We start from the raw sequence: 23,244 nt of genomic DNA, 5'->3' as shown, positions 1-23,244 counted from the left end.
ATGTGGCCCCTCTGGCCACATCTGTCTCACCACTTTTTTCCCTTGCAGGTACTGCCACAAGCATTATGACCAAAACAAAGATGGCAACAAAGATGTAAGTAGTGACCGTGGCCTCAGGGAGCACATGTGCATTTCACTGTCCTTAGCATTTCTAACCTGCTCTGGTTTGTCTACAAGTGACACTCGTATAAATTGCTAAGATGAGACAGAGCCAATGTACTGATTGATTTTGCCTGTGCATATTGAGGGAGAGGCAGGGTGGCCATTTGTCCTGGATTGCTTGGCATCATTCTGGCTTAATGTGTTGTCATCCGTGTGATTATGGGCAGCGCCCTTTACCCCTTTACTCTCAGAATGAGAGTCCTGACTTTATGATAAATTATGTGGTCAGCTTGTGGAGAAGGAATATCTGATGGTCCTGATAAGTTCTCATATCTGTCTACACTGCATGTGGATTTGTCAATGTCTGGAGACATCTTTGATTGCCATGACTGGGGGTGGGAGTGCTACTGGAATCTAGGAGGAAGAAGCCAGAGTTGCTGCTAAACAATACACAGGACAGCTCCAACAAAGAATTATCTGGCTTAAAATGTGGAGCACTGAGGTTGAGAAACCCTGTGGTACTGGTACCACCAGTAGGAAAAGTCTCCTCTTGGCTTAATCCTTACCTGTCAAAACATGTAACGGTCTCAGCCTTCAAAGCCAAAGGAATCGAGGGAGCTCTTTGAGTCATTCTGCAGTGTTGGCAATTTGTCAGCAGTTAACAAATACAAGTTATTTGTTTTTTTCTCTCAGAGAAACCACGATCCTTAATTTTAATACCTTCATTTGACTGTTTGACTTTACCGAGATCTTTTAAAAGGTGAAAATGATGAGTTTTTAAATGCTCCATGACAGCTGTTACTGTAGACCAACCAACCCTCTTAGCTTTACTTGTGGCCATGCTGTGAGGTTCTGGGAGGGTTGCTGCCCGCCTGATGTGTGTGGCTTGTACCTGTGTGAGACAGGTGTATCTGTCCCTGCTCCGGATGTATCTATCGCCCCCCAGTGTTCATTGCCTGGGGCCAATCAAACTGGAACCGCTGGAGCCACAAGCCAACCTCCAGGCTGCCCTGCAGGTCCTCGAGCTACACCACAGCAAACTGGACACCACCAAGGTCAGTTCTTCCTGGAGAAATGTAGGGCACTTGCAGGGAGCGTTGAAGGAGAAGAGAGGACAGAGAAAGGATCTGGGGTTCGCAATCCCTGCGGCTTTAGCCATTTCCTCTTTCTCACTTCTGTCCCGCCTCACCCTGTTTCCATCTCTATTCCTGTCCCTAGGCCCTCAACCTTCTGCCAGCAAACACTCAGATTAATGACATACGCATCTTTCTGGAAAAAGTCTTGGAAGAAAACGCGCAAAAGAAACGCTTCAATCAAGTGCTCAAGAACCTTCTCCATGCAGAGTTCCTGAGGGTATGAGCCTTGCAAACCCTAGGTTGGGCTGGTGCTTTTTAGTATGAGACAGTTACCACATGTTCCTTTAGTCAAAAGCAAAGCTCTGTGTTCCTTGAAAACAACTTAAACAACTTGACGTTTAGTTGCAAGCGTTTCAGTTAGAGGCATCTCTGCAGGGTGGGACCACAGGACTTCTCCCCTGACCTCTCTGCCCTCCCAGGTCCAGGAAGAGCGGATTTTACACCAGCAGGTGAAGTGCATCATCACGGAGGAGAAGGTGTGCATGGTGTGTAAGAAGAAGATTGGGAACAGGTGAGTGTCCTCCGCAGCTCTGCAGGGTGTGCCCTGGGGTGGGTCATACTCAGGATATAGTTTGCACTTTAACCCAAGGAGGAAGCACGGCTGTTGACTCTCCTGGGCACATTTAGTTCTCAAGGCCCCATAGAGCAGTCCATGTCATCTCTTGGAGATGGGCTTTGAGAATTTAAAGACCTGAAATGTATGGCTTGGGACTGTTGACTTCTTGCCCATAAAGCCCTTCTCTGGCAGCTAGAAACTGGGATGTAGCCAGTGGGTGTGTGAGTTGTGTGTGGAAAGAAGTGTTTATTTTTTAAGGATGCACCTTTGAAAGAAGAAAAAGATCTTTTAACTTGCTGCCTCATGATTTGAGTAAAATCCTGAGCCAGGATCGTACTGCTTTAAGGCATATGCTCTACTCAGTCCCCTTTCCTTTAGAAGAGAATGTCTTGTCCTTTTTCTTACATGGCTGGAAGAATCCTTTTCTTTAGAGAGACCTCTCTGTCATTTGTTAGAATTAGCCTGAAACTTGTCCTGAGGAGCATCGTCGGCTCTCAATAAGCTGATGCTGAGTCAGGCCTGCGTACTGCCCCATCTGCCCATACGTTTCACATTGATGACTTAACAAGAAATATCCCCATGCACCCAAATTACATGGACCTCATTCTCCGTTTTTTTATTGGACAGAGATGGTGTCTCTGTAAATCCAGAGATCCTAGGTGCAGGCTGCTCTTTGTGGTGAGGGTGGGTGCTATTGGGCTGGCTGCCAGGTAAGGTACCTTGTCCAGGTAAGAAGCAGCCTCTTAGGGGCAGTCCTCACTCCTGAGTTATTTGCCTTTCCTGCAGTGCATTTGCGAGATACCCCAATGGAGTGGTCGTGCACTACTTCTGTTCCAAAGAGGTGAACCCGGCGGACACCTGAGCCCAGCATGCCCAGGATTCAGCAGATGGACAGCTCGGCCATCCCAGAGAGGGGAAGAGGCACTCACCTTAGGAATCAGGGCTGTTGCCACCACCGGGTGTCTCCCCATTTGGACACTACTGGCTATCTTGCGCCCTGGAACATCTCTGGATTTCTCAGACTTGTGATTTGGTGTCACTGGCTTTTTAATAGAAAAAGAGATTAGTTATACTTTATATACCATTATGTTGCAGGCAATTCCAGAGAATTTAATACCTGCTTGGATAGGAGGAGGTAGTGATGGGCACCGTCTTGCCTTTGCATACCAATCACTTGAATAAGGAAACTGTGTCAAGCTTTTGTAACCCCAGGGTTGTTTATTCAGTTTTCTATTAAGACACACACAGGACTTTACAAGAAGCCCTCAGCACAGCTGGTGGAGTCCATGAGAAGAGAGTAATACGAGAGCTTCTCTAGCTGCAAAGGTCAAATGCTGGTTCCGTAGGTAATGACAGTCATTTTTCCATGGTTACTGTAACCTGTGTTCTCCCAAGAACCTCTCCACTCATCTCTTTATTTTCCTGTCTCCTTTTCTTTCTCACTAATTTCTTCTTGTATCTCTCCCCTCACTGCTCCACCTTGGCTTTGTTTCCCATTTTCCTGATACCATGAATTAGTAATATTTAAGGCAAAGCAAGAAGCAAGAGGAAGTCCCATTTTCTAGGAATACATTGATAACCGATTGTCAGGTATGTTGTAAATAGATCCTCCTTGGACTGTCTGCTCTATGCCTCGAAGCCTAGGAGAGCGTCATTCTCAGCCTAAGAAAGGCCCTGTGCACCTCCCCTCTGGGCCAAGTGTGACACTAGCTCTAAGGATGGACAGCACCATACTGGGTGTATGACCTCTTAGGCAGCTGCCTGCAGAGGCTCCTGCTCCTGGTTCACCCACCAGCCACCCAGGGCATTTTGGTTTAGCCTTTGTAAGTGAGCGCTTTGTTTTTGTAGCCAGTGTCATCCACTTACCTTACAGCTTGGCCTAGCCGTCATTCTCCAGCTTTGATTTGCGGAGGGAGGTTGGAGGATCGTGCTGGGATTTTGTAGGTAGGTGGATCTCTGCTACACACAGGGAATGGTCAGGTCAGGCACCATGATGTCAAGCATACTCGTGAGGTGTTCGGGGACAGTGAGAGTGCTGCAGGAGGCAGGAGCAGCAGCACGTGGGTTTATGAAGACCTCACTGCTAAATCTGCTGACACTGTGTGTGGCGTGGGAGACCCCGCCTGCCACAGAGCCTCCTAGAGACACGTAGGAGGAGCGTGTAGCACTGCAGGTTGAGGACAGGTGGCGACAGTGGCCCTGCAGAGGTCCTCCTTGGGATTTTGCAGACTTGCAGTCTTATTGCCTCAGTGTCTTTAATGGTAGTGAAGGTGAGTAACGGTGCCCAACACTGACACTCTTTTAGTGGACTGTGACATGATATGATCCTTTTTAAACTGCAGTGCTGTGCTGTAGACTAACTTGTTGGTAGACTAGGCTTCTCTGTGGAAGATCTGAAGGGACAGAAGGAGTACCACCAGCACCTGTTCATGGAGATGGGGGATTCTGCTCAGGTTTTGGAGGCTGAGCAGTGCTTTACAAGAGCCACCATCTTAGCTGGCCATACCCGCCCACTAGAAGCAGTGTTGCTCTTGGCCCAGTTTGTGCCAGCTCGGACCGAACTTCTTCTGGGAGTAGCCAGAAAATCTCTGACTGGCCCTCCACCGTGCAGCAGAAACACTCCACCACGCAAGCCTTGCTTTCCGGCCTGCTATGTTTGTATCTCCCATTTTCACTACCTGTGTGGCACATCAATTTGAAGCAATAGAATACAGTATGCGTGTTTTCTTCCCTTCTGGAATACGTAAACAGCCCAGTTTTCTTGAATTCCAGTCTTCCTTCCCTAGACTATCTTTGCCCTCTGCGGTGATGTAGAGAAGGCTGGAGATGAAAGTCTGTAATGAGGACTAATGAAGATCTCTTATAATAAACATCATAAAGTAAGAAACCAAGTCTATCTGGGTCTCTTTTTTCCCCCTTCCTGTGGAGTTTGATGAAAACCATAAGGTAAGAATTAATAAGAGTAAGTCAATTAGCGACTGTGAAAAAAAATGTACAGCATCTGTTATGTATGTCTCAGTCTGTGCGGTCCAGCACAGGTGGTGTGGCTGATGTATTGGCAGCAGAAGTACAGAACATTTCTGGCATCACAGAATTGTGGACCCACTGGAACCCTGGCTAATCGCAGGGACTTGTGTCTCTTCCCGCAGCTCATGATAACTAGGAGGGGCATGAAAGGGTTATGGATTCAGTGGGATTGACAGACCCAGGGATGTTTGAAAAGTGGAGAAGTGATGTTCCATTTTGGTCAGCTCCAAAAAAGGTCATTTGGTCCTGTATCCCCTTCTTGAGCCATCTGTGGCCATCTTGAGATTTCTCTGGGAATGAAAAACATCAGGAACTAAGAAGCATACTCTTACTGAGGTATGGGCAAGTGACTTCCAGGGGAGAGTGTGGTACAACCCAGAAAGCACTCAAATCAGTCAGGATGTCTGTACACCAGGCCACCTAACTCCGTGCCCTTCCCTCAGGCTCCTGTACTGTGGATCCATGGGTGTTCTACACGTGCCACATTAATGTCACCAAAGGGGTTAGACTCTGACCTTTGTGAGACCCCAGCACAGGCCTCGGCTTCATGCTTCAAATTAAGTAGAAGCAGGTCCTTCCCTTGGGGTCCAGCAAAGGGCCACCATATTCTCTTTTGTTCTGGGAGTTTCTGGTCTGAACTTGTCTACAGGGTTCATTTTGAAGTTGAATCACCTCTTTTTCTGGACATTATTTTTTTCAGTCTCCACTTCGCCTTGAGGTGGAGAGTGGAGATGACTGGGTCTTAGTTGAGGAACAGAAATGTGTCTCCCAACAGCTCCCTGGCCCAGAGACGCTTTCTTCTGGAGACTGTGCCTGTCTTGGCCACCTAGATGGTCATGGTCCACAGAAATGGGGACATCACATATCATCTTCAACCTGAGGCTTACAATGGTCAACAGAGGACTTTAAAGCCTTTATCTCTGGTAGCTTAAGGGCTGACATCTGCTTTTTACCTGCCCTTACCAATACCACCTAACCATATTCCTCTATACCTAGACCATCCAAGTATTTCCACTGATCCAGGAAGAGGACTGAGGCAGAAGCCACAGGGAGTCATGAGCTGCGAATTTCTTGAGGATACAGATGAGCCCTTGTCCTCACCTTTGGTTCCAAGGCCTGGTGCAGCCTCTCAGTGTTTGGAGAACGAATGAGGGAGGCCAGGAGAGATGAGAAACAGCTTTGAGTCCAGATCACTGAACCAGAGATTTCTATGCTGCTTCTTCAGAGCTGTGGGGAAGGTGGAACTTGAAGGGCATTGGTTTGGGGCTTTTTTGATGGCTGGAGGAGACTGGACCCCTGAGCTGTACTTCCTGGCTGCTATTCCCTGGGCCGCTGTCAGCATCATCTAGAGCAGTGGTCCCCAAAATTTTTGGAACCAGGGACCGGTGTTCCTATGAGATTCTAATGTCTGATGATCTGAGGTGGAGCTGAAGTGGTGATACTAGTGCTGGGGAGCAGCTGCAAATATAGATGAAGCTTTTCTCGCTTACCTGATGCTTACCTCCTACTGTGCGGCCTGGTTCCTAACAGGCCATGGACCAGTACCTGTCTACGGCCCAGGGGTGGGGACCCCTAGTCTAGAAGGTTTCTTGGAAACATGAATACCTGGGTTCTACCCACCCTCACTAAATCAAATCATCTGGGGTGTGAGGCTCACATATCTATTTTCCATTAACAGCCTAGTGATAATCGGGCTGGGATTGGGTAGCAGAATGCCAGTTCCTCGTCCTCTTGGTGAGAGACTGAAATGTCTCCTCCCTGAGGAAATTGGGCTCCAGTCCCTTCCTGGAGTATGTCAAACCCCACCTCCAGCCCCTAGGGCACACACGCCCTGAGTCTTCTGCAAACATCTAGCTCCACCCTCCCCACCCCAGTGCTACCTGTCAGACCTGAGTTAGCAGTCAGTGTACCCAGAAGAGAGTGGGAGGCTCTGGATAGCAGGCAGGGTTTCCTGCTGGGACGTGGGCTGTCCGGCCATGATCTGGGCGTTTTGGCCTAGGTGGCTGGCAGGCAAGGGGCTGCCCCTCCTGGGGGTAATGCTGCTGCGGAAGAGAGAGAAGAGGGGATCTCGGTGGAGTCACTGGCAGGTAAAGTACCTGATCTTCCCTGGGAAGCGTGTGGACTGGAGGGGTCCTAGGAGCATAGTTCCCTGTGAAGACTGAGACCAGCTGTGGGAAGGGGGGCAGGGGAAGAATTGGGTTTTGGCCTGGGGTGGAACCAATACGCTTCAGACAACCTGGTGGAGCTTAGAGAGGTCAGCCAAAATCTTGGCTCTTAAAAATAATTCCCCGAAAAGGCAAGGTCATGTGACACTTACAGCTGGCTGGGTTTTGTCCCAAACTTCCTGGGATAATCTCACTCCCAGGAGTCTGCAGTCTGCTGTTATTGCTCTTGAGTCCAAGCTGTAGCCTCCTTAGCAACTCGTTAGACCAGTACAAGCTGAATGACTCTTGGTTTACTTTTACCTGCCCTCCTCCTAAGCCATCTACCCTCTTTGTCAGGGAGCTAATGGGTGGGGTTGATCTCAGCTTTCTCTTCTAATATTTAATCTGTTTAAGCACAGCAACTCTTAAGTTACAACAGTAGCACTGTGGTCTGAGGGCAGGTGCAAGTTTGTGGTGCATGATAAGCATAATTAGTAAAAGTGGATACTTGTCTTAAGTTCTTAGGCCAGGCACTTTATAGGACTTCTCATTGAAATCTCACCACAAGCCTATGAAATTATCATCATAATCTCCATTTTATAGATGGGAAAACTGAATCATATGGAAATCAAATAACTTGCCTCAGGCTATTCAGCTAGTCCTTGGTGGAGCTTAGATTTGAAGCCAGCCTGATTCTAAGGACCAGGCTTACTACCAACGTGCTGAACACTCAACACCTGCCCTGCCAAGGCATCCTAGGTCCCAGGCACAGCAATATCTGTGATCTTGGGCCAGGCTGCTGCTCCATGACAGGATGAGGGAAACCTGAACTGGTATCACTGCAGGAAGATCAGGCCCCTCATCTTCCTAGAACTGAGTTCCCGAGTTCTATTGTTTCAGCGGGAAACCCACCCATACTATGACCTCCAGGTGAAGGTGCTGAGGGCCAGAAATATCCAGGGCACAGACCTGCGTGAGTGACCCCCCAATTCCATCCCTTTTCCTCTTCCCCGGGGCCTCCACAGAGCTCAGCCAGGAGCTGGCTTGAAGTTGTGTGGGTGTGTATGTATTTGGAGTTGGGCAGAGGGGCTGGTGCTGATTGTGGAGGAAGGCCTCTCTGGTGAGGGAGGCCAGGCTACAGCCCCAGAGCTGGCAGGCAGATGCTGGAGGGGAGCACTGTGCAGACCCTTAACTCTCCTCTGAGTCTAGCAAGTGAAGCAGAGACAGCCTGGGGAGAGCATGTGAGACCTGCTGTTGCCGGAAGTCAATATCTACAGTCCAGGAGCTCTTTGTGCTGACGCTCGCACTAGGAGGGGAGTTTGTCACCTGAATCAGGCCCTTTCTGGGGCTTATTCGATGGTCTGTGGTGCCATGTGATCTTTTCAATTAGCCACTGCAGGGTTTCCATTCAGTTAAATGGGAGGTGTAACTGGTGGAGATGGAGTTAAGGACAGGGCTTGCCCCTGCTCTCCCCACCCCACTCTGCCACCTGGGCAGCATTCCCTCCTGGCACTGCTCTTTCTGCTTCGACCCCAGCCTCCTCCAGGAAAGCTTTTCAGCAGTAAGAGCTTGAAGCTAGGACCCCTCCCCTATCCTGCCTGCAGTGTCCAAAGCTGACTGCTATGTGCAACTGTGGCTGCCCACGGCATCCCCCAGCCGTGCCCAGACAAAGATGGTGGCCAACTGCAGTGACCCTGAGTGGAACGAGACCTTCCACTACCAGATACATGCCTCTGTGAAGGTGAGGGCCAGCATGGGGCTGGGGTGGTGGAGGGAGAAGGCTCCTCCAGGGTGCCTGCCCTGCCTCAGGCTCCCACCTCCTGCCTGCCTTGTCTCCAGAATGTCCTGGAGCTCACCCTCTGTGACAAGGACATCCTGGGCAGCGATGAGCTCTCCCTGCTGCTGTTTGACCTGAAGAGTCTCAAGCCTGGCCAACCCCACAGACATATCTTCCCACTTAACCGACAGGTGAGCCACCCCACCCATGCCAGCAACGAGCCAAGCTCAAGGAGAGGAGGCCCAGCACAGGGCACTGAGGTCTCCCAGTCAGCACAGGCCAGGTCTCCAAGACAGACCCGCCATCCTGTACCACTGATCCTACCAAGGTGTCCCTCAAATACTGCCCTGAAGGGAGCCAACGCGTGAGCTCCTTGAGGGCAGAGTACTCTGTCTTGGTCATCGCTAAATCCTCAGTGTCTAGAACAGCATCCACACACAATTTTGGAGATGAATTTCTTCATCGAGATGCCACTACCCCTCCTGTGCCAATGAAAAGCCACACAACAGTTTCTTCCTCTAGTCCCTGGAGCTGAGCAGGATTGGGGGTGGGGACAGTTCCTGAGGCTTTTGGAGCTCTTTGGAAACTGGTGCTCCCTTGCTCCTTCCACGTAGGATTCACAAGAGCTGCAGGTGGAGTTTGTTCTGGAGAACAGGTGAGTCCAGGTAGGGCCTGTACCCTCTCATGTACTCTGAAACTCATGGACAGCTCCCAGTGGTTGGTTACCAGGTCCTGCCCTGGTCTGGCCTGCGAGGGAATGTCCTGGTCTTGACATCTATTTGTGTGTTGGCCAATACTCACCCCGACCTCCAAGCTCTGCCCTGCTCCCCAGGCTCTTCCAACTGCTTCGGTCACCTTAATATAGTAACGGCCACCTTGAGGGAGCCAGATACTCCATGAACCCCTCATCCTTTGCAGCCATGTACCTGCATCTGAAGTCATCACAAATGGTGTCCTGGTGGTAAGTAGAAAAGGCCAGCTTGGGACTGCCTAGGGCTGGGGGCCAGTGAGGAGTCCATGATTGAGTCCAGCATACCCACCTGCCTCTAAAGCACAGTTAGCTCCTCCTCAGAGTGGAGATATGCCAGGGGAGGCTTCACGCCTGAGTGGATGGCCCAGAAGCCAACCTTCCCACCTGTGTACAGTACATCACTCACTTGGGACCCTGGCTTCTGAGACAGCTGAAGGAGCCACTCTCATGGCTCCTTACCTCCTCCCCCTTTCCCACTTGGGGCCACTTCTTCTGAGTCCTGGGAGTGGAGGCTGCTACAGAAGACCTCTGCCTATAGGCACAGGCCCTGGGAAGGTTGTTACCTTGACCATGCCCCAGATACCCCTTCTCTCCTTCCTCCTGGTTTGGGCCCTGTGACTATCTGTCTCCCATAGGCCTCTGCTTTCCTCAGGCTCATCCCTGTCTGAGAATCCAGGGCATGCTTGGGGGAGACGCAACAGCCCCACATCAAGAGTATGGTGAGTCTGGCCAGTGGCCTTGAGTCTTGCCTTATCTCCTAGGGGGTGGGGCGGCTGCTGACTTCAAGAAGATGGACGTAGGACAGAAAGTTCTTAATTTTCACTGCTTAAAGCTAACCAAGGATAGAACAGATTGCCCCTGGAAGTAGTGAATTTCTTGTCCCTGGAAGTATTCAAGCATAGAAGTTGTATCATTCCAACGACCGCTCTATAAAAAACACCTCCAAATCTCAGTGGCAGACAACAGGAAGCATTTATCTAGCTCACACATCTGGTGGTGAACTGTAGTGTGGCTAATCTAGGCTGGGCTTGGCAGGAGTGCCTGGCTCTGCACTGTGTGTCTCTCATGTACCTTTTGTGCCCAGTGGACTAGCCTGGGCGTGTTTCCAGGGCATTGGCAGAGGTGCAAGAGAGCAGCAAGTCCAAAGGAGCAAGTGCTTTTGCAAGTCTTTGGTCAACATTGTGTTGATAAAACAGACCCAAGACCCTAAAGTTGGAGGGCAGGGAATTTAGCCAGCCTCTTAATGGGAAGAGCTGAAGTCACATGGCAAATACTGAGAATTCTAAGAGAAGTGAAGAACCAGGTCCACCAATGCATGTGCCACAGAGGGCAGCCACTCAGGAGGGGGCATCCAGATGCAGGAGTAGAGCAGAGGCTGTGTGACAGGCAGGGCACCCTTCAACGCTGAGAGGCTGAGAGGCCAAGCCTACAGGATGAGTCCTGCCCAGGTGACATGGACTACTTACTGTGAGTCAGGCACTATGCTTAGCGTTTGTCATGCGTTTTATTGTTTACTCCTCATAACGACCCCCCCATACAGTAGGTATGGTCACTATCTTCTTTTAATTCATGAGACTGAGGCGCAAAGAAGAAACTTGCTTAAGGTCACGAAGGACCACACGCAGGTCTGTGACACTCTAGGGTATTTGCTTTCTCCACCACAGATTCGGTTTTTTCTGACTATGAACAATGCATATCAACTAGTCCATAAACCATGGTATTAAAGAAGTATCACTTTCCTTATTTTCTCTAATTCTCTCCCCCTAGGTCATGTCAAGTCTCCAGGTCTCGTTTAGTGCCAAGGAGCATGTGTAGGGAGAGGAATTTTGTTTGGACCTCTCTGCTCCTGAGGTGTTTGGGGGCTGGTATCCCCTCTGCCTGGGCATCATGCATAGCCATTTCTCTCTGGGGTCTTTCCTCCTCCCTGAAACACTGCTAGGAACAGGGTGAGCCCTGCTGCTCCTGGGCCACAGGCCTCTCTCTTCACCTCCTCCCAGCCTGACCTCACCTGCTAACCTGGGCTGGCTCTCCCTTGCTTTTCCAAGCCACCTATACTCTCTGTGCCCTCTTCCTTTTGTCTTCTCTGCAAACCCTCTGTGTTCTCCCAAGGCCTTAGGCTTTGGAAACAAAGGCCAGAACAACTTGTGGCCTGGCCACAAACCTCCCCCAAGGTGATGAACACAGAGCTTGAACGGGGGCAAGAGACGGGGGAACTACCAATGGAAAACTGGTAATTAATGTAATAATATATGATACTTATAATTTTTATAGGATATTTTATATATTTAATATAATAATCTCAAAATCATCCCCATAAGCTCTGGGCAGGGAGCTCTCTCCTTCCCTGCCTTTCCTCCTCCCCTAGGCATTGTGTGTTTCCCACTCTCCCCCAGGTCCCCAGTTCTGACCAGGGCAGGTTATAGGACCCCAAGTATCCTTCGTGATGCCTCTGTTATGGGTCACAGTGCCAGAGAAAGGGGAGTTGCTAGTTAGAGGTGCTACCATCATCATTATGATCATCATCACATGCACGCACGCACGCACGCACGCACTTGCTCTTATCCCTCACTTGGGCACTCATCCAGGCCCTCTGCTCCCAGGCTCTAGGCAGATTCGGTTGGCAGTGCCGGGGGCCTACGAGAAGCCACAGCTCTTGCCCCTGCAGCCTCCCTTAGAAGCAGACTCCCCAGCCACTTTTACCTTCCATGTGAATCCAGTGCTGCACTCCAAACTGGATGTGGAGCTGGGGGAGAAGCTCATGGTCCTGCAGGTAAGTGAGCCCAGAGCCTGGAAGAGGTGGATGATAGACTCAGTCCTGCCTGAGCAGTGCTCCGGGGCCTCAGTGCAGGCAGATTTCCTCCACTCCAGGGGCTTCATAGTGTTTTCTTCCCTACAGAGTGACCCAAGTGCTGAGTTGGAGGCCCAGAGCAGCAAGCTGGGAGAGGGGGGCATCCTGCTCTCTTCTCTGGCCCTAGGCCAGGAGGAGCAGCGCTTGGTGGCCCTGGGGGAGGTAAGGCTCTGTCTGGATGCCTCAGGGACCCCTGCCTGCTTTGTGACCACCAAAACAGGTCTGGGGGAGGGGTCTGAGAGGGTAGTCAAGATCAGACCAGCCAGGAGTTCAGCCATGGTCCACATCTGGGCCAGAGTTACCAGAGCAGCAGGGGCCGCAGGTGGGAGGACCCTGCCCAGAGCGCTCAGGGATGGCTGTTGTCTTTCAGGGCCAGGAGGTAACTCTGAATGTGAAGGCAGAAATGAGGTGAGGAAGGCACGCTTCAAGAGGAAGGCTCTTAGGCTGGGCTGGAAGCGTGGGGGCTCTCCTACCTACTCAGCTTATCTGGGGGTGGGGAGGACTGGGCGTTTCTGGTTCTGGTGGGACCTTTCTGAGGGGTTCCACAGAGTGTGGGTCTGCTCCTGTCAAAAATGGGCTTGGCCCGAGGCTCTCCTCCACTGAACAGTCACTCCCCCGCCGCCCCCCCCTCCCCCGCCACCTGAGGCAGCTCTGGAGACCTTGACCTGCGCCTTGGCTTTGACCTCTGTGATGGAGAACGGAAGTTTCTGGACAAGAGGAAGCAGATCGTGTCTAAAGCTTTGCAGCAGGTGCTGGGACTGAGCCAGGCTCCTGACAGTGGCCAGGTATGGAATGGAGGGAGCCGGACCCCAGCGTAGCTGGGACTAAATCTGGCCTTTCCCTTGAGAGGACTGAGTGGCTAAGAGGTGGTATAAAGCCAAGAGGGAGCTTGGGGAGCAGAGGAGGAAGGGGGCAGGCCTATTTGCCTGAGTTCATGGGTACAATTGTAGGAGTCAGAACCCAGTATGTAATGAGGGCTGAATAGCTCTGGCCTAGGGAGCTGAATTGGTCAGCTTGGGCTGCCAGAACAGAACGCCAGACTGAGGGCTTAAACAACAAACATTTATTGTCTCACCTGGAGGCTGGAAGTTCAAGATCAAGGTGCCATCAGAGGAGGTTTCTGGTGGTGCTTCTCCTCCTGACTTGTAAATGACCACCTTGCTGTGTCCTCACATGGCCTTTCCTCTCTGCATGTGCAAGGGCTGGGGGAGGAGGCAATCACTCTCTCTTCCTCTCACAAGGATGCAAGTCTTATTAGATTAGGGCCCCACCCTTTTGACCTCACATACCTATATTACTTCCTTATAGGCCCTTTCTCCAAATAGCGTTGAGTGTAATCAAAAAGAATCAGGAAACTGGCTAGAAATAAATGACATAGATTTATTCAAGGGTCTTAGAGTTTGCAAAAGAAAAATAACTAGAAATAAATCTAGAAATGTTCTGCGGAACAAAGAAAAATCATTTTCTTTTATGATGTAACTGAATCATAAGAGAATGGAGCCCTGCATTCTTAGCTATTTGATTGGTCTTTTATGGTGATTAACTAGTATCGATAATTTTGATGATGGATTTCAGGTGGTTTTCAAGTGGAGCATCAGGAAGTCTGGTCACAGATGTTTTCTGCGAGGAGGTCTTATGCTTAACTGGAGCCCATGCACTGACATGTTCTGTGCTGATGATAAGCTGTACAATGTCTAACAGAGTTACAGGGAAGTTTAGAAGTTTACATTTATTGTTTTTCCTCAAGCTTCAGGCTCTGTTAATAATTTAGTAGTAAGGCTGAGAAGAAACTCCATTAATTTTTCCCTAACTTTACTCTTTCCTCACCACTAGTGGTATTGGGGCTTCAACACATGAATGGGCTCGGCGTGGGGAGGTTCATAATTCTGTTCATAACAGCAGACAAAGGGGTCTGGAAGTGGTGGGTCCATGGGATCCTCTGGTGAGGAGACAGGAGAAAAGGCAGTTCTGAGGGTGAGACCTATGGTACAGATTGGTGGCTTCCTCCTGGCTGCAAGTGTACTCAGGAGATGGAGCCTGTGCCCAGTAGTGACAAGCTGAGCAAGCCTAGATTGTTTATTTGGGTACTGCTTACTCTGTGCCAATCTCCACTCTGTAGGTGGAGGGTAAAGAGGGCACAGATCCTGCCTACTGGAAGCTCTGTCTCTTCCAGGACTCTGAAGGGACAGTGTCCTTGATGGACAGTGGCCAGGGAGCATTTTTTTCAAGACAGGAGAAGAAAGGAGGACAGGAAAAAGCACTAAAAAAATCTGGGTGAAATAAGTAAAACCTTCAATGGAAAAGCTGAGCAACCGAAAAGCTTCTAATCTGATCCCATCTCTGGGCACCTCTCATGTTGGGGGCAGGTCCAGGCTGCTCAGTGGTCTTCGTCATCTTAGCTCAGTAGTTCTCAACTGGGGGTAATTTCACCCCCACCCCCACCCCCGGGGACATTTGTCAATGTCTAGATACATATTACGTTGTCACAACTGAGGGAGGGGAAAAGGGATGCTACTGCCATCTGCTGGGTAGAGGCCAGGAATGCTGCTAAACAACCTACAACACACAGGACAACTCCTCCTAACAAAAAATTATCTAGTCTAAAATTATTAGTGTTGTCGAGATTGAGAAACCCTGCTTTAGCTGTTTTGGGTGAATCTAGTATAGCTTGGAGGTACATCCTTTCCTGGTATAATGATTAAGAGCCATCTCTGGAGATGTACTGCTTCAGATTGCCAGCCCATCACTTACTAACTGTATGACTGCAGGCACAGTATCTAACCTTCCTGTGCCTCAGTTCCCTCATCTGTAAAATGGGAATCTCATGGGGCTGCTATGAGGATTCATTGAGGTAATACATGTAAGGCTCTTAGACCAATGTCTGACATTATAAGCAATAATATATAAATGGCAGTGGTGGTAAATGTTGTTATCATGATTATTACTGTGCCCAGGTACCTGTGGTGGCTGTGCTGGGTTCCGGAGGTGGAACCCGTGCCATGTCTTCCCTGTATGGCAGCCTGGCAGGGCTGCAGGAGCTTGGCCTCTTGGACACTGTGACCTACTTGAAAGGGGTCTCTGGGTCCACCTGGTAAGTGAGGTGGGGGCAGGGTACAGAGTAAAGGAGAGCCCTGAAGGGGCAAGGGTGTTACCTGGTGGTCTGGTGGGGGTGGGGAGGACTCCTCATCTAAGGGGATTAAGGAGGGACAGGAAGGAACCGAGTTCCCAGGGAGCCCTTGAATAGGTGGCGTAGGGCAGTGGATACAAGTGATAGGGGAGGAGGGATCATTCACAGACATCTGCATCCCTCTCTCCTTTTGTTGTGCTCCCTTGCCCCTAACTGCCCCAATTCTCTCCATGTCCAGGTGCATCTCCACACTCTACAAGGACCCAGCCTGGTCCCAGGTGGCTTTGCAGGGCCCCACTGAGCGTGCCCGGGCTCGGGTCTGCAGCAGTAAGATGGGGGCAGTATCCACGGAGCGTCTACAATACTATGCCCAGGAACTGGGGAACCTGGAAAGCAGCGGTCACAGCGTTTCCCTCATCGACCTCTGGGGCCTCCTCATTGAATATTTCCTGTACCAGGAGGTAAGAGAAGAGCAGGTAACAAACAAACATGGCTCCACCCCTGCCCCACTAGCACTTAGTTCTGCCTTAGCCACTATGCTAAGATCTGAGAGTTGCAAAACTACCCTTTTGGTCTGAGCAACCTGGGAGTCTGACAACCCTTCATCTTTCCTGTATCCTAAATCCCTGTGGTGGGAGAGGTTGGTCTGCAGTTCTAAGGGCTGCCTGCATATTGGGACACCTGTGCAGCTTTTCAAAACACCCCATGCCTGGGCCCCACTTCCAGAGATACTGCTTTGGTTGTGGGTCGAGCACTAATATAGATGTGTTTTGAAAGTGTTCCAAGTGATTCCAGCCTCCGGCTGAGGCAGAGCACCGTTCCTGCCCATTGGCCAAGTGGCCATGACTCATGGTACCTGGTGACTGTTCCTAGCACATGCAGTCCTGGCATGAACCGGGGACGGAGCCGTGTTCCCAATGCCCCTGGAATTGCACAAAACCCAAAGTGGCCTTACCTCTGCTGCAGACTAAAGCCTTTCTCTCCCTTGGAGAGCTGTCCCTAGAGCACTGGCCTTGACAACGACAGTCTTGTGGGCATGACACACCTTGCAGGGTGCAGACCTCAGCATTGGGATAGGAAAAGGGAACTCCCACAAAGCCAAGCGTCTTCCCTTCTTTCCTGCCCAGGAAAACTCTGCCAAACTGTCTGACCAGCAGGAGGCAATCAGCCAGGGCCAGAACCCTTATCCCATCTATGCCAGCATCAACGTCCATACCAACATCAGTGGGGAAGACTTTGCAGGTGCTTGAGTGTGTGAGCCTAGAAAGAAGGTGGAGGCAATGGTTGGTGGAGAGCATAAGAGGCCAGGCTATCAGGGTATGGATGGGAGCCTTGGAGCACAGTGGGGTTGCTGCCTCCTGCTCTTGGCAAGGCAAAGATTCCTGCTCAGGCACAAGGGCCAGGGAGAACCCTGGAGTCCTAGTGGGAAGCCCCTGATGACATTTTCTTTACTCTGGGCCCCCAGAGTGGTGCGAGTTCACCCCCCATGAGATCGGCTTTCCCAAGTATGGGGCTTATATTCCCACCAAGCTCTTTGGCTCAGAGTTCTTCATGGGGCGACTGCTGAAGCTCTGGCCAGAGCCCCGGATCTGCTACTTGCAGGGTGAGTGTAGGATGGAGGGCTGGGGACAGGACATGCACATGCCAGGCCCTGATATGGGGGAAGGAGTTGTGAGGGCCCTGGCCTTGCCTGTCTCCTTAGGCATGTGGGGCAGTGCCTTTGCAGCCAGCCTGGATGAGATTTTCATGAAGACTGCCGGGTTCAGCCTCAACTTCCTAGACTGGCACCGAGGCCATGTAAACATCACAGGTGAGGTGACAGACCCTGATCCCCCCCACCTCCATGCTTCTCTCCAGCAATAGGGTCCTGGCAGAGGCATGGAGAATGAGGAGGGGGTTGGCGAAGGATTTGGCTGTCCCATTGGGTTCAGACATGTCGAGGAAATGACTTCTCTGCAGAGGCAGTGTGGGTGAGGGCCTGGGGGAGGGCCCACGTCAGAAAACCCAGTGGGAGTGGTGAGTGCTCTGTGATCAGGCTACATCTTTGAAATCTCTGCTTGGGCTCCAATTAGGTCAACTCGGCCCAGGACCACTGGTTGTCTGATTGATACTTTACCCACACACCTCAAGGCTTCTCTTCAGCCCACTCCTTAAGGGCCTGTGAGCACCCCTGCTGCCAGAAATACCTTCCCTACCTTTCTCCCCTGGATAACTTTTGCTTAGCTCTTAATATTTAGCTGAGACATCATTTCGTCAGGGAGCTTCTGTTCCACTCCATCCCTCCAGGCTGATTGAGGGTATAACTACAGAGGGCCCTATAAGACTGCAGGTCACCTCGGTCATTGTCCTTACCTCAGGGCGTTGTTACCATTCATCTTCTCTTTATGTGACTCTCTTCTAAGTAGGTTTGAGTGCTGAGGGCTAGGGCCAGACCCCAGTCACTTTGCATTCCTGGTGCCTAACGCAGTGCCCAGCACGTAGCAACTGCTCAGTAGGTGTTTAATGGATGAAATTCCGATTGGAAATTATATATACAACTTTAAGGGTGGGTGATACTATTATTTAATAAATGCAATGTCATAGGCAACTTTCAAAGCATGGGGAACATGAAAGAAAAAGTTATTTAAAAGAAGTCCTTAGAAGCAACGGTCAGAGGCCTGGGAGGCCAGTGGGGGAGGAGGAAGGATGTAGAGAGAAGATGGAGGGGGCTCCCTGGACAAAGGAGGGTACCACTGCTCACTGTGTTTCACCGTCCCACTCCCACTAGATGACTGCCAGAAGCTCCAGTTGCATGACCCCACCAGGCTGCGGACAAAGCTCTTCACTCGGCAGGGGCCCTTCTCCCAGGCTGTGCTGGACGTATTCACATCCCGCTTTACCGCCGCGGAGAACTTCAACTTCACCCAGGGCCTCTGCCTGCACAAGGACTATGTGGCTGGCAGGGAGTTCATGGCCTGGAAAGGTGGGTGCTGCTCTGGGTGGGGGCCTCCTGCTGCGTGCCTCTGGCTCACTGGGGCCAGCGCTGCCTTTTGACCTGGGGGTTGAGGTGTGGGCTCCTGCTACACAGAGGCTGATGCGGGGGATGACTGTGCTGAGCTGGAGGCTGGGGTGAGAGGCCCCAGAGTGGCTCTCAGAGAGGGGAAGAAGCAGAGATGGCTAGTGAGAGCAGCATTCCGCATGCAAAAAAGAGGGTTGCTAAGAAGAGCAAGCATTTGTCCTTGTGCAGACACACACCCGGACGCCTTCCCCAACGAGCTCACTCCCATGAGGGACTGCCTGTACCTGGTGGATGGGGGCTTTGCGCTCAACTCCCCATTCCCATTGAGCCTGCTGCCGCAGAGAGCGGTGGACCTCATCGTGTCCTTTGACTACTCCCTGGATGCCCCTTTTGAGGTAAAGGGTGGGGCCCTCTGCTGAGGTGACATGACTGGGCGTTTGGGGATGGCCCTCCACGGAGGGCCTGGGTGCTAATCTGTGGGGGGCGCCTTGAGCACACTGTAAACGGCATTGGTCTCACCGGTTGGAGGAGAGGATTGCTGGTTGCTGGGGTTGTGGGAGGGAATGGGAGTAGGGAGAAGAGGCCGAAGAGGATCTTCAAGTGTCTTCTATCCTGGTGAAGAGAAGATCCCTGTTCTGGACCCTGCCTATTCCTGATAGCATTTCTGGCCCCGGTCAGGGCCTGGGTCTGGGTCTGCTGTCCCTTTGTTATTGTGGTAACAACAGAGCTGTTAGGGTCCCCTTGGGAAGTCTCTCATGGTGGCTCCCTCAAACCCTGTGGGGCTGTGGGCAGGCTTCACCATTTGGATGTGGGTTCTGGTTGTGCCGTTGGGCCAGCTCTTCCCTCTTGGCCTCCTCCTCCTCCACCTGGGTCCAATGAAAGCCTGGGATTAGATGATGGATAACGCCTTTTCCAACGTGACCTTCTGTAATCATTTGACATCAACCTTGTGAAATTAAAATCAGCCTTCTGATTTCAAGAGGGAGCAGAGAAGGGCCGGAGGAGAGAAGCAGCAGGCAGTTAGTTACAGGGAGGAAGCACAGTGGGAATGCTGGTGATCACGGTTAATCCGCACAACCACCCCACCAGGAAGTTATTCTCATTTTTATTTTATAAACGAAGAAACTGGCTCAGAAAGGCAATGTCACCTGCCTGAAAGAGTAGGAGGAGGCAGAGCTGTCCCCGAAGCCTGGGCCTGTGTGAGTCCAGGTGGGAGTCACGCAGGGTCAGAAGCCCGCCTCCCTGCCCAGGTCTTACAGATGACAGAGAAGTACTGCCGGGACCGAGGCATCCCCTTTCCCAGGGTCGAGGTGCTCCCTGAGGACCTGGAGGAACCCCGTGAGTGCTACCTGTTTGATAGGGCTGAGGACCCTCGCTCACCCATCGTGCTGCACTTCCCCCTCGTCAACCGTACCTTCCGCACACACCTGGCCCCAGGTGAGTCTGGGTCTGGCCGACAGAGCCCTAGGGTGGTGATGGGGTTCTGTTCTAAGAGCGGTAGCCCTGGACAAGGTAGCAAGGCATGCCTCCTGGAGGGCCAGAGCTGGCCAATGCTGCCCTCTGCTTCCCGGACCTGAGCATTGGCACTGGCCCAGCTCCTCCTCATGGGCAAGAGAGCAGAGATGTTTGCCTAGGCAGGGCCCACAAAGAACCAGCCAAATGGCCTAGGGCAAGGGAGGCATCTGGGCTGGCAGCTCCTAGCCACAGAGTACACTGGCCCAGTCTCTCCTTCAATTCCCACCCACAGGTGTGGAGCGACAAACGGCTGAGGAGAAGGCCCGTGGAGACTTTGCCATCAACGGGTCAGACACGCCCTATGGCATGACAAACTTCACCTATGAGCCCGAGGAGTTCGATCGGCTGGTGGCCCTGAGTCGATACAATGTTCTGAACAACGCGGAGACCGTGAAGCATGCCCTCCGGCTGGCTCTGGACCGGCGGCAGGCTGGGGCCAGGGCTGGAGGCTGACCCAGGCTGGAGTCGGAGGACTGTGACACAGAAGAGCGACTGTGGGGCTCCAGACCAAGGCTTGGTGGAGGGAGGACTCTGTGGGGCTCTGCTTCCCACCTTGCTGGGACCTGCCTTGAGGTCTCCCGGGTCCTGGAAATCTCCTGTAGAATTGTAGCTTAGACTTGGGGCAAGGCCCCTCTTATATGTGTTTCTAGGAGAAGATGGGGCAGTATGTCTCTTCAGGGGCTCTTGGGGGAGTGGGGCCGAAGCGAACAGTGCTCATTTTTCATTGGAGTGTGTAGAGGAGGAGATCAGGAAATAGTCTAGCTCCAAGGCCCATGGCCCACACAGAAGGACCTCAGAACCTCACCAGAATGGGAGCTGTGAGAGTAGGTTACTCTCCTTAAACTGAGACCAGAGACACATACATCCAATCCACAATTGTGTAAGTGGCCCAATCCCTGACACCTTCCCCCAACCAACCCCTGCCAATCTCCAGGTCCTGGATGCAGTGTAAGTGCTATCAAGAATAAAGGGGGACCACATGGGTTGCCAGTCTGAGCCACTAACTCCATTGTCCTTCCTGCTAATTGTCCTTCACCTTCTGGCCTCCTTCCATCCCTTCTCGCTCCTCACCACCCCTCTCTGCTCAGCCTTCTGAAGGCTGTGAGATGATGGCTCGTGATGACCCATTCTGTCTGGACTCCAGCTGGTGTGCACATTGTCTCCCTGCTAGTTACACTTCGCTCTTTAAAGTCGGGCCACATCCTCTTGTCATGTGTACAGCTGCACCTCATGCAAGTAGTCTCACCATTCCAGCAGCTAAATGGGCATGTCTAGAGAACGCATTTGTCTCTTAGGTGGCAGAGTGAATGTGCACCTGCATGCGTGTCCCTGTTCCTAATGAGGGCGGGGCAGTGAGCACCTGTCTGTTGGCTGGGGAAGGGCAGTAGTAGAGGGAGCCTGGTTAGGAACTCAGAGGCCTGGGTTCCTGCCTCTTTCAGATGCATCCAACGATCTGGGCAATCTGTCTCTCTCTCACCCTGTTTCTCATCTCTCCTCGCCCTCCTAGGATCCTCCAAATATCTGGAGCCTCTCCAGCATGGGCAGATTTTAGGTCTGTGGAGAGATCACTTTGACCAGGCCCTCTCCCTCTGGCTGTCGGCCTCTGCAGCCTCATTCCTCTCCCCGCTGTCCAACCCAGTACTAAGCCACCTGGGGTCCCCTTCATTGCTTGACCGCCATCCTCATTTAAACACTTATTCCTATTGCCCCCTCCACCAGGAGTTCTCTCTTTGGCTGCACACCCTGCTCCTCTCTCTCTCCGTCTCTGACAAACAAGTGTGCTCTCCAGGACCAGTCATCATTCTTTTTTCAATCAGGGACACCTATGTCAGGAAGCCTCCCCCGTCCTAATCCTGGGAAGAAGACCCTAGTTCTGGCTTCCAGCTGGGAGGAAGGTAGCTAGATCCCAGCTCGTGCCCCTGGCCTGGCTTGGCTTATGATCCCCAGGCCTCCAGCTGGACATGAATGTGGAAGTCTGAGGAAGCTGGGCCTCAAAAGGGCCAGTGCTTTTGACTGGCGTGGGGTGGGGGCCACTTGGTTTTCTCCCGCCTCCTCACCATCATTGCCCATTGTAGACAACCACTGCCCCTGCCTCTTTGCTCAGCAGCGAGAGGTTTCCTTTGGGGCAGCTCCAGGCTGGTGCCTGAGCTTCTGCTATGGCCACTGTCATCACCACTGTTGTGTGTATCATCATCAAAAACTTATTAGGACCTCCATAGGGTTCATAACTTTGAACTTTGTAGAGTTCTTAGAACTTGGAACTCAGAGTTCACAGAGTTTTTAGAACCTTCATAGAACCCAAAACTTAGAATCGTCAGTCAGTTTCATTTAATGCTTCATACAGCTTCAGGCTGTCTCTGGCCCCTGGAAAGTAAGCCCCTCAAGGGTAGAAATTTTTGTGTTTTGTTCTCTGCTGTATTCCCAATGCTTAGAGCAGTAGTTGGCACATAGTAGATGCTCCGTAAATATTTGACAAATGAATGGGATCCTACATTCTAAAGAGATAGATCATAACCTGCCAACCATGAAAAGGTATATAATACTACTCTAATGGTTCTTAACCTATTTGGACCTTTTTGAAAAGCTGATGAAATCCACGGACATTCTTCCAAGAAAAATGCACGTATATATGAGCAGTTGTGTACAACAAAGTCTCCGCTTCATTGTGTGATCACCATCGCCAGGGTGGTGGGGGCCAGTGTTTGCCCTCCCAGACCAGCAAGTTTCATGAAGAGAGCAGGCACATGGGTTTGTGCAGAGCTGGTAGGTACCTTCATTCTTGCAGAAGTATGAGATGCCATATTGGCTCAGATTAGATTTGAGAAGACATAATGAGACAAAGGTGGGAGATCAGAAAGGGGGAGGCTGGTCCAGAGCTCTAGCCAAGAAATTGGTCAGCAGGTACAAGGGTGACCTCAGCCAGAGAATGAGGAAACATCACCAGGGTTAAGGTGGGAGCCAAACAGAGTGAGGAACTGGGCGTTGAAGATGACCTGGCCCATTTGGCTCTCACTCATAGGTGAGGAGGGATCTCAGTCTTTGTCTACTCCATTTCTACCCCATTTCCAACCCTTTCCCAAAGATGGCTGGAAATAAGTTTCAAGGTCCTGAAGGTGACTAGGTTGGAGGGATTTAGACCAAAGAACACAGCTGTAAGCTTGGTTCTCTCTGAGGCTGGATAGAAACACAAGAGTAGGGGCATCATTCTTCAACTTGTCAGAGTTCTTCATTGTGCAAGGAAAGAAAAAGAGTGGCTGTCAAGG

General features: G+C 51.4%; 2 protein-coding genes across 3 annotated transcripts in view; both read left to right on the top strand.

The window, feature by feature from the left end:
• Positions 1 to 4,681, top strand: part of VPS39 (VPS39, HOPS complex subunit) — a 37,558-nt gene extending 32,877 nt beyond the window's left edge. Inside the window, exons 21-25 of the mRNA XM_011354969.2 lie at positions 49 to 94; positions 1,008 to 1,157; positions 1,321 to 1,455; positions 1,658 to 1,749; positions 2,581 to 4,681. Of these exons, the coding sequence (XP_011353271.1) occupies positions 49 to 94; positions 1,008 to 1,157; positions 1,321 to 1,455; positions 1,658 to 1,749; positions 2,581 to 2,656 (499 nt within the window). The 3' untranslated portion in view covers positions 2,657 to 4,681. The remainder of the gene's footprint in view (positions 1 to 48; positions 95 to 1,007; positions 1,158 to 1,320; positions 1,456 to 1,657; positions 1,750 to 2,580) is intronic.
• Positions 4,682 to 4,812: 131 nt separating this feature from the next.
• PLA2G4F (phospholipase A2 group IVF) lies at positions 4,813 to 21,221 on the top strand. 2 transcript variants are annotated; one of them, XM_011354968.2, is made up of 20 exons: positions 4,813 to 6,908; positions 7,866 to 7,938; positions 8,570 to 8,706; positions 8,805 to 8,933; positions 9,357 to 9,397; positions 9,661 to 9,703; positions 10,146 to 10,212; positions 12,094 to 12,263; positions 12,390 to 12,503; positions 12,712 to 12,749; positions 12,991 to 13,126; positions 15,296 to 15,432; positions 15,707 to 15,929; positions 16,596 to 16,710; positions 16,934 to 17,071; positions 17,171 to 17,278; positions 18,236 to 18,430; positions 18,695 to 18,861; positions 19,717 to 19,903; positions 20,214 to 21,221. In XM_011354968.2, the coding sequence occupies exons 1-20, from the start codon at positions 6,798 to 6,800 to the stop codon at positions 20,432 to 20,434; spliced, it is 2,550 nt and encodes an 849-aa protein (XP_011353270.1). In that variant the 5' UTR covers positions 4,813 to 6,797; the 3' UTR covers positions 20,435 to 21,221. The 2 variants fall into 2 exon arrangements, with proteins under 2 accessions (XP_011353270.1, XP_023383549.1); XM_023527781.1 differs by lacking the exons at positions 4,813 to 6,908; positions 7,866 to 7,938; positions 8,570 to 8,706 and having other exon boundaries at positions 8,897 to 8,933; positions 9,632 to 9,703; positions 12,094 to 12,503; positions 16,934 to 17,278.
• Positions 21,222 to 23,244: the final 2,023 nt, after the last annotated feature.

This window comes from Pteropus vampyrus, unplaced genomic scaffold, assembly GCF_000151845.1.
Source record: "Pteropus vampyrus isolate Shadow unplaced genomic scaffold, Pvam_2.0 Scaffold19, whole genome shotgun sequence".
Classification (NCBI taxonomy): Eukaryota; Metazoa; Chordata; class Mammalia; order Chiroptera; family Pteropodidae; genus Pteropus; species Pteropus vampyrus.
The sequence above is the reverse complement of the archived record's forward strand: the minus strand, read 5'-3'. Positions and strand labels throughout refer to the sequence as shown.

Bases quoted from the DNA above. Each gene is read 5' to 3' on its own strand.
- PLA2G4F (XM_011354968.2), top strand. From the start codon at position 6,798: ATGATCTGGGCGTTTTGGCCTAGGTGGCTGGCAGGCAAGGGGCTGCCC. The intron at 8,934-9,356 runs GTGAGCCACCCC...CCTTCCACGTAG, and splicing joins TCTTCCCACTTAACCGACAG to GATTCACAAGAGCTGCAGGT. The intron at 12,264-12,389 runs GTAAGTGAGCCC...TCTTCCCTACAG, and splicing joins AGAAGCTCATGGTCCTGCAG to AGTGACCCAAGTGCTGAGTT.